The sequence below is a fragment of the Elaeis guineensis genome, chromosome 4 (assembly GCF_000442705.2).
Source record: "Elaeis guineensis isolate ETL-2024a chromosome 4, EG11, whole genome shotgun sequence".
Classification (NCBI taxonomy): Eukaryota; Viridiplantae; Streptophyta; class Magnoliopsida; order Arecales; family Arecaceae; genus Elaeis; species Elaeis guineensis.
In genome coordinates this window covers 104,881,465-104,898,007 of record NC_025996.2, presented here as the reverse complement: position 1 = coordinate 104,898,007, position 16,543 = coordinate 104,881,465, and the positions used below count along the sequence as shown (strand labels likewise).

The following is a 16,543-nucleotide window of genomic DNA, read 5'->3' as shown; positions in this document are numbered from 1 at the left end:
ACATGAGTGACCAGAGGCTCACTGAGTTGAGTAGGAGGGGTCTGATTCTAGCACTCAAAAAAGAGAGAAATGACCTATGTGAGCCTTGCATCTACGACAAACAATATAGGGTAAAGTTTGCCAGTAGTACTAAGTGGAGTGAAGGCATTCTGGAGCTAATTCACTTGGATGTATGGGGACCGACATTTGTTTCAGCTCGAGGTAGAGCTAGGTACTTTGTTACCTTCATAGATGACTTCTTCAAAAGAGTATGGGTGAATTTGATCAGAGAAAAGTCAAAAGTATTTGCCTGGTTTAAAGCCTAGAGACTGAGGTCAAGAAGAAAGTAGGGCAGCCAATGAAGTGCCTGAGGTCTGATAATGGAGGAAAATATACAAGCCTGAAGTTTAGGAGGTACTGTGAGGAGAATGGCATCAAATGTCATTATACAGTAAAGATGACCCCTCAACAGAACAGTATTGCAGAGAGGATGAACTGAACACTGATAGAGAAGGCTAGAAGCTTGAGGCTGCTAGCATCACTGCCCAAGTCTTTTTGGGGTGATGCTCTAACTTTTGCATATTTTTTGATTAACAAGTCTCCCCATAGAAAACTCAATGGAGGCATTCAAAATGAGGTCTGGAGTAAGAAGAAGGTGGAGCTTAACCACCTGAAGGTATTCAGCTGCCTCGCTTATGCATTGGTGGAGGGAGTCGAAAAGAGCAAGTTGGACCCGAAGTCATAGAAGCTGGTCTTCATCGGGTATCCAAAGGGTGTGAAGGGTTATCTACTAGTAGATTCTCATTCTTAGAGGTCTATGATCAGTAGGAATGTAATTTTTGATGAGAAGAGCATCTTAAAGAAGCCAGAAGATACTGATGAAGCTGAAAAGTCAGCACAGGACAGTATTGGACAGCACTCACATACAGGTGATTTACCATCAACTTCTATTTCTAATCGTATTCATTTTGAGGTGGAGATGAGCAAGCATGTTCCCACACCTATGGAGAACTAGCGAGGAGGGCAATCTATCCAGGAGGAGATGTAGAGGTAGCCACATGTAGTAGACTTGTAGGACAGCACAAGGGGAGTGGCACTGCACAAGCTGAAGCGCACTGCTCGCAAATCGATGCGGTATGTCATTGATGAGATCATTTCTTATGCTCTCATCACTGCCAATGGAGATCTAAAGACCTTTGAGGAGGCATTACAGAGTCCAGATCGAGAGTCATGAATGCAGGCCATGATGGAAGAGATGGAGTTCCTCAAGAAGAATCGGACATGGCAGCTAGTGTATCTACCAGAAGGTGCTCGACCCATTGGCTCCAAATGGATTTTCACCAGAAAGAAGACACCTTCAGAGTAAGGTGAAGTGAGGTACAAGGTTAGACTTGTAGCCAAAGGGTACTCACAAAGGGATGGAGTTGATTATTCAGAGATTTTCTCTCCAGTCGTTAGGCATACATCCATCAGGATGCTGTTGAGTATAGTTGCAGCTCAGAATCTGGAACTGGAGCAGATAGACATCAAGACAGTATTTCTCCATGGACATCTGAAGGAGAGCATCTACATAGAGTAGCCACAGGGGTTTAGAGAGCCTGGATCAGAGGGGGAGGTCTATTTGCTGAAGAAGTCGCTGTACGGGCTGAAGTAGTCACCAAGGCAATGGTACAAGCGATTTGACACCTATATGATGAGCATAGGACTTTCTAGGTGTGATTATAACCCATGTGTGTATGTTAAATTTTTAGAGGATGGATCTTGATTGTATTTACTCTTATATGTAGATGACATGCTGATAGCATGCAAGAGTAAGAAAGTTGTGCAAGAATTGAAAGCAGCCTTGTCTCGGGAGTTTGAGATGAAGGACTTGGGGCCTGTGAGGAAGATCCTAGGCATGAAAATTTTTAAAAATCAAGCCAAAGGGTTGCTGCATTTATCTTAAGGAGACTACATACAAAAGGTCTTAGAAAGGTATGGGATGAAGGAAGCCAAATCGGCAGTGCTGCCACTTGTTAGGCATATCAGCCTTTCGAAGACCATGTCATCACAGACTAAGGTGAAAGCTCAGGAGATAGAGAGAGTGCCATATGCCTCTGGTGTAGGGAGCATTATGTACTCCATGGTATATTGTAGGCTGGATTTAGCCTATGCAGTGAGTCAGGTGAGCAGGTTTATGGCACAGCCTGGCAGGGAGCACTGGCGAGCACTGAAAGGTATCTTCAGATACTTGGTGAGTTCTGTTGGAGTTGGCATATGCTACAGACAGCTGGGAGGTGTTGAGGGACACTCCAACATGTCCAAGGAAGCTCAAGGGAAAATACAAGGGTTTGTGGATGCAAATTTTGATGGAAATGTGAACACCCGACATTTAACAATAGGTTTTGTGTTCAACCTGTATGGAGGTCCTGTTTCATGGAGATCTTACTTGCAACCCATAACGATCGTATCCACGATTGAAGTTGAGTACATTAATATCACAGAGGCAACGAAGGAGGCTTTATGGCTGAAGGGCTTGGCGTTGGAGATGGGCATCTCACGGGAGGCTATCAGAGTGCACTGCAACAGTCAGAGTGTACTGTTGCTTGTACAGAACTCCGTTTATCATGCAAGGATGAAGCACATCAATATCAGGTACCATCAGATTAGAGAGCTCACTAAGGATGGTGAGGTGAAGCTGGTGAAGGTTCATACTAAGAAAAATTCAGTTGATGCACTTACAAGGGTACTTTTATGAGACAACTTTCACTATTGTGTGGGACTGACGGGCTTGATAGATAGGATGGAGTTTGCGAGGCCTTGGTGAAGTGAATTTCAGTGCAGGGGTAAAACGATAATTTTAAAACTTTTTAAAAATATAATTTTATAGTGAAAAATATTAATTAATCTAATTAATTAACATATATTTATCCTATATTAGGATCTAAATATGATATATAGTATGTATTTAAATTTGAAATTCAAACTTCTACAGTAAATAATTTACTGTTATGTGTTCAGAACATATTACCTTCGTGCAGGTAGTCGATCGCTGTAATCTGATCACCGTCTGAAAGGTCTGATCATTATAACATAGCCACACAGTGTGTCTGGCCTCTGTGGATCATCCACATGAATCTTTCGGTCTGATCGGCTCCTCACGAATGCTAGTTCGTTGAAGAGTCCTTTTGACGGTCGATGCGGATCGAACTCCTTCAATCGATGTTGGCTGACTCCTCGGATGCTTTGGATCATTAGAAAAGATGGTAGAGAGGTTGATGAAGCTCTCCCTGAAGTTTGGTGGGCTCACGACACTCGTAGCTCACCTTATCACTTCCCGAACCCCAGGCAAAAACCCTAGATTACTCACTGAAAACCCTATGCCCACTCTTGTTTCCTTTCTTTCTTTTTCTCTCAAAAGTTTTTGAACTTTCTACTCATGCACAAGGCTTCCTCATGCCCACTATTCTCTCTCAAAAAATTTCTACACATGCCCCACCTCCCTTTCTCTTTTAAAATAGTGCAAGACGTGTCTTATCCGCATGAAAGGATAAAGATAAGTGGTTGCACACTTGAATTCAAATCGAATTTGAATTCAAATGCAAACCAACTCATCCTTATCCACTCTGGGCATGAGAAGAAAGGAGGTGTGGCTTCTTTGTGCATAGAGAGTTTACACAAGAAACTCTTTCTCGTGTAAAGCAAGGGGCGCACAAGATAAGGTGGGTGGCACATGGATTAGTTGGTTGCCCATGCAAATTCAAACATCCTTTGAATTTGAATGGCCAACTAACTTATTTTTATCCAGATAATTAGTGCAAAAGGGTGGACATGGGATGCCTTCTGCATGGAAGAAAATTTATGAGAAGTTGCTTCTCGTGAATTCAAATGGGCATAGAGAAGTGAGGTGGCGTAGGGAGTTGAATTCAAAAGGTGGTTTGATCATAATTGAAACAACCTAATCAAAATAGGTTAAGCATAATTAGACTAAGTTAAACCCAACTTAATTAAGCTTATTTAGGCTCAATAAAATCCTAATCAAATTAAAAATTGACTAAGCCCAACCCCTGATCAGATCAGGGATCAAAACACCTTAGCGATTAGGTCAACACTTAACCTAATCGGATCAAACCCAACTGAATCCAATTCAATTGGACTTGATCCAAAAATAATTACTCAATCAAATTGAGTTAATTAGTGATCAAATCACTAATTAAACCTCTCATAAATACTGAGTCCAAATCCAATGGGCAATCGGGCATCAGAATTCATCGATATGAAATCCTGATCGAAAAGTCCGAAACCAGTGGGACTTTTGACCCCGGTACCCAAAATGTGTGGAACTTGTGATCAAAGAATCCTGATTCTCAATCATAGAATCCCAGATACTTAGGACTCTTCACCAGCCATTAGATCAGATAGGAACCTCTAATGTGTGTGACCCCGCAGGTTCGATCCTAAGCCAGTAGCACAGGAACCAATTCCTGTACTAATCGAAGTGACCATCTAGCAATGGTACCCGACGTCCAGATAGGTCAAATAATCGCAATCGCAACACTCAGAACCTACATGAATATGATTACTGTATAATTCATCCTTTTGACCCCTGTGTTTAGGATGACTCAGGATTAAACTGTCAACCATGATCAGATCATCCGAATTGTGCTCAACTCAAACAGTCTTGTGACTCCTTACTAGGACTACCCTGGCCAAAGTTTTGCTAAATTAAAATATGACTGTACACAGCTCCTGAGCAAGAGTGGTCAATCCCATCTTGACACACGCACCGACAAGTCAAGTACTTGACTACACCCAGCAGCCTTCCATCACTGAATTAGAAATTCAGGTAGTCCAGTGCCTAAGTGTAGTGAGTTGCTTGCAAGTCACCGTGACGGTCTTAGATCGGAGGGACAATTATACCCATATCCCATTAGAGCAAATCTTGATAGCAGAAAAGGCTCCGGAGTCGGTCACGTTCAGTGCAGGTATACCCTTACATCTCACATGTATGCCATACCAGTGTCTCCACACTCCTTGGTTAAGGAGACAACCAACCCATATGGCACACAACGACCTATGCTTGATAAACTTTGTTATCCTTGGTAACAACGTATCATTTGGTCGTGAACAGGTTTAAAGACTAAAGGATAAATCGTCCTTTGTCGAGTCTAAATAGTCTTAAGGACTTCACCACAACACAAGAGTTCATTAGAAGATGAAATAATTTGTGATGAAAAATATTAAAATAATTTTTATTAATTTATAATTCATATACTAATACAAGAAAGAGCACAACCATCAACAGACTGACGATTGACTTTGGGATACTATTCCCAATAATCTCCCACTTGGCCTAAAGCCAATCGGTGCAGTATCTAATAATCTCCCACTGGTCCTTAGTATTTCTTAAATACTTCACGATGGTTTTAACAACCTTCCAGTGATTCTCTGCTGGATCAGATTGGTATCTACTACTACCCCTAGTGAGTATGCCACATCTGATCGTGTACATGTCATGGCATACATGATAGATCCCACTGCCGAAGCATATAGAATTCTATCCATACGCTCTCTCTCTTGAGGTGTTGTCGGACAATCCCTCTTTGAGAGAGAAATTTCATGGCCTATCGGTAGATAGCCTTTCTTGAAATTCTCCATGCTGAACCTCTTCAGCATAGTATCAATGTACGTGGACTGAGATAAGCCAAGCAACCTTTTAGATCTATCTCTATAGATCCTCATCCCTAGGATGTAGGAAGCTTCTCCCAGATCCTTCATGGAGAACTGTGATGATAGCCAAATCTTTATTCCCTGTAATGCAGAGACATCATTCCCAATTAAGAGAATGTCATCCACATACAATACAAGAAATACCACTACTGGACCATTAGCCCACTTATAAATGCAGAGCTCTTCTCCATTCTTAACGAAGCCATACGTCTTGATCATCCTATCAAAATATATGTTCCAACTCCAGGATGCCTGCTTAAGTCCATAAATGGACCTCTGTAGCCTGCACACCTTAGACTCATCTGTGGATGTGAATCCTTCAGGTTGTATCATATACACCTCTTTGTCTAGCTCTCCATTTAGGAAAGCTGTCTTCACATCTATCTACCAGATTTCATAGTCCAGATGGACAGCTATCGCAAGCATAATCCGAATGGATTTGAGCATTGCCACTGGAGAAAATGTCTCGTCATAGTCTATACCATAACGTTGACAATATCCCTTGGCAACCAGACGGGCTTTATAGGTTTCCACCTTTCCGTTTGCACCCCTCTTCCTCTTGAAGATCCACTTACACCCTATGGGTTTTACTCCTTTGGGTAGGTCAACCAATGTCCACACATCGTTGACCTTCATAGACTCCATTTTGGATTTCATGGCCTCTAGCCATTTCTCAGAGTCAGATCTCTGTATTGTATCCATGTAGGTAATCAGATCCTCATCATTTTCATCAAGTTCGACAAGATCGCCATCTCGGATCAAAAAACCATAGTATCTATCCGGTTGACGTGGTACTCTACCAGACCGCCTTAAGGGTGCAAGAACAATGGGCTTCGGATCTGATCTAACTAAATCTGGTTCAGGTTCAGCAATTTGTGTCGGTTTTTCCACCTATCGAACTTCTTCAAGTTTGACCTTAGAGGCAACAGTCCCTTCACCAAGGAACTCCTTTTCCAAAAAGATTGTCTTAAGCCTGACAAACACCTTTTGCTCATCAGCTAGGTAGAAATAATACCCTTTGGTCTCTTTTGGGTACCCTATGAAATTACACTTGTCAGACCTAGGTCCAAGCTTGTCCATAATTAAATGTTTAACATAAGCCGGATACCCCCAAATCCTAAGGTGCGAGAGTACTGGCTTACGTCCTATCCATATCTCATATGGCGTTTTGGTTACAGACTTACTCGAAACCCTATTTAGAAGGTAACAAGCCGATTCGAGTGCATATCCTCAGAGGGAGATCGACAGACCAACAAACCCCATCATAGATTGAACCATGTCCAACAAGGTCCGATTCCTCCTTTCAGACACACCATTATGCTGTAGTGTTCCAGGAGGAGTCCACTGAGAGATAATTCCATTCTCCCCAAGATATATCAAAAAATCATTGGAAAGGTATTCACTTCGTCGATCAGATCAAAGAGTTTTAATACACTTCTCAGTTTATTTTTCTACCTCATTTCGGAATAGTTTGAACATTTCGAACGACTCCGACTTATGATTCATTAAGTAGACATACCCATACCTAGATAGGTCGCCTGTGAAGGTTATGAAGTAGAAATATCCATCTCTTGCATTTGAGCTCATGGGTCCACATACATCAGAATGTACCAGACCCAAGAGTTCACTGGCTCTCTCACCTTTTCCAGTAAAAAGTGACTTGGTCATCTTCCCAAGAAGACAGGACTCACAGATTGGAAGTGATTCACAATCACGTACTTCAAGAATTCTTTCTTGAGCCAACCTGTTTATCCTGTTCTTATTGATATGACCTAGCCTACAGTGCCAAAGGTAAACTTCTGACACATTATCTATTCTAGGACGTTTACCGAAGGTTTGAACCACATTAACAGGCTGTGATAGTAAGTAAATTCTATTATTTAGTTATCCAACAAACATTATAATACTATTCAAAATGATATTACAAATATTTTTTTATTAAAAATTGATAACTGTTCATGGCCAAAAGGCCTACAGAAATAATATTTAATAAAAAACTTAGACAATAGTGACATTCACTCAGAATTACATTACGAGAGTTGATTACAAGGTTCATGATTTCTAAAGCTAGAACTGGAACTTTGCTTCCATCTCCAACATTCAGAAACCTCTCGTCTTCATCAAATCTCTTACTGACCTGCCGACCTTGCATCGAATTGCAAATATGATAAGGGTTTCTGGTATCCAATACCCAGGCAGTAGTATCACAAATAAAAAAATTGCAAGGTGTTATCATATAATTACCTTGCTTCTTGTTCGTCCTGTTCGGGTCTAGGGAGGCAATGTATAGAGGATAGTTCCTCTTTTAGTGCCCCTGCTTCTTATAAAAGAAGCACTCCGTCTGGCTCTGGTCGGGCTTGCACTTCTTGTTCTGACCTTGTGCAGACGTCTCAGCATGCGACTGCACCTTCTTATTCTTCTTATTCTTGTTTTTCTTTCCTTTTTTAAAGGGTCGACGACCAGAAGAAGACCCTCCCACAACATTCACCGACTCCTTATGGAGCTGGTGGTCCTTCTCAAAGTTCTACAGCAACCCCAACAAGCTGTGGTAGTTCACTGCAGACTTTGTCATTCGAAAATGAGTAAGGAAGGGGAGGAAGAACTTGGGTAAAGAATTAAGGATCGCATCCTTACTTAGCTGCTCGTGCAAGGAAAAACCCAGTTTACTTAGGTGCTCAATCATTTTGATCATGTACAGTACATGATCGGTGACTGAGGCCTCATCCCTCATCCAAGCATTGAAAATGGCATAACTAGTTTTGTGCCTTTCAACATCATCAGGCGTGCCAAAGGAGTCGTTCAACATTTGAAGCATCTCCTACGGCTGGGCGTTCTCAAACCTACGGTTGAACTCATCATTCATTGCCGCCAGCATTATACACCGAACGATGGTGCGATCATTGAGCCACTTCTGATAAGTGTCTCAGATCGTCCCTCTAGCATTTGAGGCTGGCTCCTCAGGTGCCGGATTCGTTACTACATAAAGGATCTGTTCATGCTCAAGGATGATTTTCAATTTTTGATACTAGCTATCGAAATTAGATCCCATGAGCTAGTCATTATCTAATAATGATCGGAGCGACAGGGTAGTGGCCATAGCTGCATAAAGGAAAACCAAACTTCTATTAGTATATAAATTATTAATACTAAAGACTTAGACTTTAGTCTAAAGTTTCTCCTAGTATTTTTACAAACTGGTAGCCTCAACCTCCAATTCGAGAAATTACTTTAATTCCTTAGTGGGTACTAGAATCCACACAGACTACACATGAGTCCAACTTTGGTTGGTCAGCCTATGTGCATCTATGGGTAGGTTCATAACCAGTTGTTTCTCTAAACAACTTCAAGTAATTTATTTTGCCCCAAAACCTAATCAGTAGGCTTTGGCCTCCACTAAAAAGATCTGGTTAGGTCCAACTATTAACATGACTTGATTTGGTGAATCGGATCAATAAATGATCAAGCCCGACTTTGGCCGGCCAACCTGACCACCATCAGAAAGACTCAACCAAATTATCATACTATGAATGATAATTCCATTAGTCAATAAGCACCAAGCCTTTGGGCCTCCAGTGATTATTAAACTAATGGACTCATTATCACTCACTTAATGGGAGGCTATGACTTAGTTATCACTATAACTTAATCATTTTATGGACCTAATAATTTTTGAAGATTTTTTATGAAAGAATAGAAGAGAAGAAATTAACCAGCCAATTGCAATCCTCCCACTGACTTCATCAAGTCAGATTAAAAAAGATTTAATTAAAGCTGACATTAGGAGCACCTAAATCAGTCACACTGATTTATCTAATGACATGGGTGAGCCCTAATCACCAAGTGATCTAATCAAAACCTAACTCACCAAGTTGGCCAGGTAAGTGAGATCAGTGGTGGGGATAAGCCATTAACTCGTCAGAGATCGAATCAATGTGAGTAGCTCCCACTTAAGAACCACTGGTCAAACTGCCGAACTTACCTTAGACACCAATCGGTTCATTAGTTTTAATTTTATCAACTTAGTAAATAGGGTTCCACCGTGTAGCCATGAATTAAGTCCATCTTGGTCTAGTTAAAGATATGGACCCATTCAACTACAACTATTGGAGTTGAGTCTAGAGTGTCCTTGACCTAATCTAATTCAACTTTTGATTAGATTTGACCAATTACTCTAATTTAGTCCATTTCTTTAAGCTAACCTTAGGTCTAACCCAATTATGGACCTAATCCATCTAACCCATTGACCCATAAGTTTATGCAATTGTCTTAGGTCTTAATTCATAATTCTAGACCAACTCGACAACACTTAATTTTTTTAATTAAGTATTTAGGCTGATGGGTCAGGGTTTGGTATTTTAAAAATAATTTTCAAATTTGAAAGGTTTTATTTTCTGTTCACCAAATATGTTGACTCATTTCACAAACAGATAAGCACGTTTCATAAACAGCAATCCTATTGCTAATTACATAACAGAAAATAACTCAATCAAAATAAATCATGAATATTCCTTTAGATCTAATCTAACACATTCATGATAAATTTTACAATTGAACCATTACAATTAAGTCTTTTCGCTACTTCATCTGCATGGGATATAATTGCAGCGGCACCCCTACCGCCATAGGAGAACCTCATCGAATGGGAGGAGAGGACCTTTAAACCCTACTTTTCTCCTATGACCGGACGACCATGGCAACCAACCCAATTAGACTACTTGCTACTTGGATCAAGTATATCCAAATATACCAATTTTAAAATTTAAATTTTAAATTTTAAATTTTGAATTTCAAATTACAAATAAATTTTAAATTTCAAATTTTAAATTTTTGAATTTTAAATTTTAAATTTTAAATTTTAAATTTTAAATTTTAAATTTCAAATTTGAAATTTCATCCAAATTTCAAATTTCAAATTTCAAATTTTAAATTTTAAATTTTTGAATTTTGAATTTTGAATTTTAAATTTTAAAATTCAAAATTTAAATTTTAAATTTCAAATTTCAAATTTTTGAATTTTGAATTTTGAATAAATTTTAAAATTCAAATTTTGAATTTTAAATTTTAAATTTAAACTTTTAGATTATAACTTAATCTATGCATGCATATATATATATATATCATATTTTAGAACCAGCTCTAATACCATTTGAAGTGAATTTCAGTGCAAAGGTAAAACGATAATTTTAAAACTTTTTCAAAATTATAATTTTACAGTAGAAAATATTAATTAATCTAATTAATTAACATATATTTATCCTACATTAGGATCTAAATATGATATATAGCATGCATTTAAATTTGAAATTCAAACTTCTACACTAAATAATTTACTATTATGTGTTCAGAATACACTACCTTCGTGCATATAGTCGATCGCTGTAATCTGATCACTGTTTGGAAGGTCTGATCATTGTAACACAGTCACACAGTATGTCTGACCTCCGTGGATCATCCACACGAAGCTCTCAGTTTGATCGGCTCCTTACGAATGCTAGTTCATTATAGAGCCCTTTCGACGGTCGATGCTGATCGAACTCCTTCGATCGATATCTACGGACTCCTCAGATATTTTGGATCATCAGCAAAGATGGTAGAGAGATTGATGAAGCTCTACCTAAAGTTTGGTGGGCTCACGATACTCGTAGCTCACCTTCTCACTTCCCGAACCCCAGGCAAAAACCCTAGGTTACTCACTGAAAACTCTGCGCCCACTCTTGTTTCTTTTCTTTCTTTTTCTCTCGAAAGTTTTTGAACATCCTACTCACACACAAGGCTTCCTCACGCCCACTATTCTCTCTCAAAAAATTTCTACACACGCCCCACCTCCCTTTCTCTTTCAAAACAGTGCAAGACGTGTCTTATCCGCGTGAAAGGATAAAGATAAGTGGTTGCACACTTGAATTCAAATCGAATTTGAATTCAAATGCAAACCAACTCATCCTTATCCACTCTGGGCATGAGAAGAGAGGAGGCATGGCTTCTTTGTGCATGGAGAGTTTACACAAGAAACTCTTTCTCGTGTAAAGCAAGGGGGGCACAAGATAAGGTGGGTGGCGTATGGATTAGTTGGTTGCCCATTCAAATTCAAACATCCTTTGAATTTGAATGGCCAACTAACTTATTTTTATCTAGATAATTGGTGCACAAGGGTGGGCATGGGATGCCTTCTGTGTGGGAGAAAATTCATTAGAAGTTGCTTCTCGTGAATTCAAATGGGTGCAGAGAAGTGAGGTGGCGCAGGGAGTTGAATTCAAAAGGTGGTTTGATCATAATTGAACCAACCTAATCAAAATAGGTTAAGCACAATTATACTAAGTTAAACCTAACTTAATTAGGCTTATTTAGACTTAATAATATCTTAATTAAATAAGAAATTGATTAAGTTCAACCATTGATCAGATCAGGGACCAAAATACCTTAGCGATTAGGTCAACACTTAACCTAATCGGGTCAAACCCAACTGAATCCAATTCAATTGGACTTGATCCAAAAATAATTATTCAATCAAATTAAGTTAATTAGTGATCAAGTCACTAATTAAACCTCTCATAAATATTGAGTCTAAATCCGATGGGCAATCGGGCATCAGAATTCATCGATATAAAATCCTGATCGAAAAATCCCAAACTAGTGGGACTTTTGACCTTGGTACCCAAAATGTGTAGAACTCATGATCAGAGAATCTTGATTCTCGATCATAGAATTTCAGACACTTAAGACTCTTCACCAGCCATCAGATCAGATAGGAACCTCTAATGTGTGTGACCCCATAGGTTCGATCCTAAGCCGGTAGCACAGGAACCAATTCCTATACTAATCGAAGTGACCATCTAGCAATGGTACCCGATGTTCGGATAGGTCGAATAGTCATAATCGTAACACTCAAAACCTACGTGAATATGGTTACTGTATAATTCATCATTTTGACCCCTGTGTTTAGGATGACTCAGGGTTAAACTGTCAACCCTGATCAAATCATCCGAATCGTGCTCAACTCAAACAGTCCTGTGACTCCTCACTTGGACTACCCTAGCTAAAGTTTTGCTAAATTGAAATACGACTGTACACAGCTCCTAAACTGGAGTGGTCAATTCCATCTTGACACACGCACCGACAAGTCAAGTACTTGACTACACCCAGCAGCCTTCCTTCACTGAATTAGAAATTCAGGTAGTCTAGTGCCTAAGTGCAGTGAGTTGCTTGCAAGTCACTATGGCAGTCTCAGGTCAGAGGGACAGTTATACCCATATCCCATCGGAGCAAATCTTGACAGCAGAAAAGGCTCCAGAGTCAGTCATGTTCAATGCAGCTGTACCCTTACTCTCACCTGTATACCATACCAGTGTCTCCACACTCCTTGGTTTAGAGGACAACCAACCCATATGGCACACAACGACCTATGCTTGATAAATATTGTTGTCCTTGGTAACAACGTATCATTTGATCGCAAATAGGTTTAAAGACTAAACGATAAATCCTTCTTTGTCGAGTCTAAATAGTCCTAAGGACTTCACCACAACACAGGAGTTCATTAGAAGATGAAATAATTTGTGATGAAAAATATCAAAATATTTTTATTAATTTATAATTCATATACTAATACAAGAAAGAGCACAATCATCAACAAACTGACGATTGGCTTCGAGATACTATTCCCAACACTTGGGGCACCAAGGTCGAGATTGTAGGATCTGGTGTGGTGCTCCCAAGGCTCAAGGGATCAAGAAAAAGGCCAAGGTCCAAAGCCCAATGAGGCATTCATGAGAGTTCTAGGGCTAGTTTGGGCCCTAGGATGAAAGACTGTCAGCCTTCACAGTTTCAAGGTCCAGGAGATTTGGGTCTTGAGGGGCTAACTTATAATGGGCTAGGCTTGAGTCCAAGAGAGGTGAGGTTGGGTCAAGTTATGGGTGCACATGGGCTTGGGTGAACACAATCTCACATTAGGTTAGCCATGGGAGTTTTTGGATGGGGTCACATTGACCATGTATATATATATATTGTATTGTGATTCTACTTGAATCAAGCTGAATACAAAGTCATTTTCTTCCAAAATTTCTCTCTCTTTCTCTCTCTCTATCTCTCTATCTTCTCCATGCCACCAACAGCCATCCTAGGGTTTTCTTGGCCACCATCTTCAAAATAGGAAGGTTTGTGGAGTAGCTTCCCCAGGTTGTGGATGTCAGGAAACAACAAGGATCAGGTCATGGAGGTCCTTGAAGGCTAGCAACCAAGCAAAACAAAAACAACCTTCAAAATTTCAGTAGTCTTGTAAATTCTATCGATAGAATTTCTTTCTGCGATTTGAACCCCTTCTCCACTAGATCTGAAATCCATCTTTTGGGACCTGGAGGTACTCTTGATGAAGCCTCCAAAAAATAAAAAGATGGGACCTGAAACTCTTCTTGGGCGGCCAAGAGGAGGTGCTCAAAATAGGGGCATGCACAAAGGGGGGCACTGGATTCTAGCACCTCCTTTCTTTCCTTTTTAAGGTGGCAGCCAAGAAATCCTAGGTTTCTTGGTTCTTAGACATGGAGAAGACCAAAGAGAGAAAGGAAGAGAGAAAAAGTTAGGGAGAAAATAATTTTGTATTCCTTTTGATTCATCGAGTCCAAATACAATGCATGTTTATATACAGGATCAATGTGACCCAAGCCAAAAACTTTTCTGGCTAACTCAATACAAGATTGTGCTCACCCAAGCCCATGTACACCCATGACTTAACCTAATCTCATAATCTTAGACTCAATCCTAGTCTAAATATAAGTTAGTCCCTCAAGGTCTAAAATCTCTGGACCTCAAGATCCGAAAGGCTGACAGCCTTTCATCCTAGGGCCCAAAATAGCCCTAGAAACCCCATGACCACCTCATGGATTTTGGACCTTGGCCTTAGACTTGATCTCTTAAGCTTTGAGAGTACCGTATAGGACCCAACAATTTAGACATCGAAAACCATTGCTAGATGGTATCTCGATTAGTGCAGAAATTAGTTCCTATGCTACCAACTTAGTGTTTGAACCTATGGAGTCATGCACACAAGTCAGACAAAGTAGAAAGAAATTGGCCTATATTTATATATCTAATTTTAAATTACTTGACTTGATTAAACATATTAGCTAACTTGATTGAAAATTAAGTTATGGATCAAATGGGATTGAAGAGTTGACTATGTTAGCTCGCACTACACATGAGGTTCAAGTTCGATCCTGGGAATGAATAATTTCTGATCTATGATCCATGAAGCATATGAAAGATTGAATTTAAATGTTAATTAATTTTAGATTAGATCTAAATTAATTAAGCTTAATTGGATCTAAAAATCTAAGTTAGACTTAGTATAAAAGTCTTAAAGAGTCTGGGATTGATATTTTTTTGAAATTATTTCGAACCAGCTTTGAATTGAATTTGAATCAGACCCATTTTGGATGAGATATGAGAAATCTTTCTTACACTGAGATTTTTCTCTCATATGGACTAACCAACACCTAGAATAGTGCTGGTTTGGGGCATCCCATGTGGATGAGGGATTGGGTGCAAAGTGATTGTCATAAGTGATGGTAATTCTATCTCATGTAAGAATCCTTCTTTCATGAGTATTAAACTGATTCAAATCAGATTTGAGTTAGGAGTCTTATACTTATTTGATCATAAAAATCATCTATAAATAAAGAGAGTCTCTACCTATAGATGCATAGTAAACAAATCAGATTGAGAGAAGAGAAAGAGAGAGAGAGGCACGAGAAGAGAGAGAGGTTCCTTCTTCTCATCCTTGGCATCTCCCCTTGGTGTCGCCCCTTTCTCCTTGGCATGGGGCCCTTCTTGGGCATCCCCCTTGCTGGTGTGAGGTATCACACCAGTATCTCTCCTTCTTCATTTGATTGGATTGCGAAGGTGATTCGATCGGAGTTCATCTTGCTTTCTGCGGCATCTGACGTGCATGTGAAGTAGAGGGTCTGCACATCTAGGCCTCTGTGAAAGTTTAATTCAGATTATTTAAGATTTAATCTCTAATTCTATTGCTAATCAGATAAAAATTTGATTCTTATTTATGTAGATTAATAAAAAAATTTTAGATGCAACCTGGGCTATCCAAAGAGAAATAGTTTCCCTTCCCTTCAATTGGTATTAGAGTAGGGCTGAAATACATACATGCATATCTAAATTTTTTTAAATTATTTATATATTATATGTAATTAAAATTTTATGTTAAATATTAAATATGATTTAAATATATTGATATAAAATTTTTGATCTAATTTTGATTGGATTAGATGAGCCTAATCAATGGTTGATTAAGGTTGTTATAAGATTATTATAATAGAATTCTGCTGTTGCTGAATTTTTGATAGAATAATAATATAAATTAAAATTTATTTTAAATTTATTTTAATAAAATTTTAATATTATTATTTTCTTTATGAAGTGAGTTTTATTTTAGATCTGAATTGGATCTATTTTGATGTATATTTAGATCTGAGTCCTATCGAAATTCAGCACAGCACGAAAATAAATTTTATTAAAAATTTATTCCTTATGTATTTATGTTTGCATCTAATTAATTTTCTATATGATATCAAATATTAAATTAATATTTTATAATCAGTATAAGATGTGTTTCAGATCTAATATGATATATATGATGCAACGAATCTAATTAGATTAGATGAAGAATATGATTGATATGATCAAGGATATGTTTATGACATAAATAGTTTTATCAATAATTATATGTTGATGTGATTATATACAAAATTAGATTTCAGATCTTAGTAGTCTAGTACTTGGATTGATGAGATCACCAGACCATCTGGTCATAGGAGATTGAAGAGATTAATCTTTCTTTTACCTATTCGATAGA

At 38.7% G+C, this 16,543-nt stretch overlaps 1 protein-coding gene across 1 annotated transcript; it reads left to right on the top strand.

Moving 5' to 3' along the window:
* The first annotated feature begins 1,960 nt into the window (after positions 1-1,960).
* Positions 1,961-2,716, top strand: LOC140857371 (secreted RxLR effector protein 161-like). The gene has a single exon (XM_073256159.1). It carries the CDS (start codon positions 1,961-1,963, stop codon positions 2,714-2,716), a length of 756 nt encoding a protein of 251 aa, XP_073112260.1.
* Positions 2,717-16,543: the final 13,827 nt, after the last annotated feature.

Bases quoted from the DNA above. Each gene is read 5' to 3' on its own strand.
- LOC140857371 (XM_073256159.1), top strand. From the start codon at position 1,961: ATGAAGGAAGCCAAATCGGCAGTGCTGCCACTTGTTAGGCATATCAGC.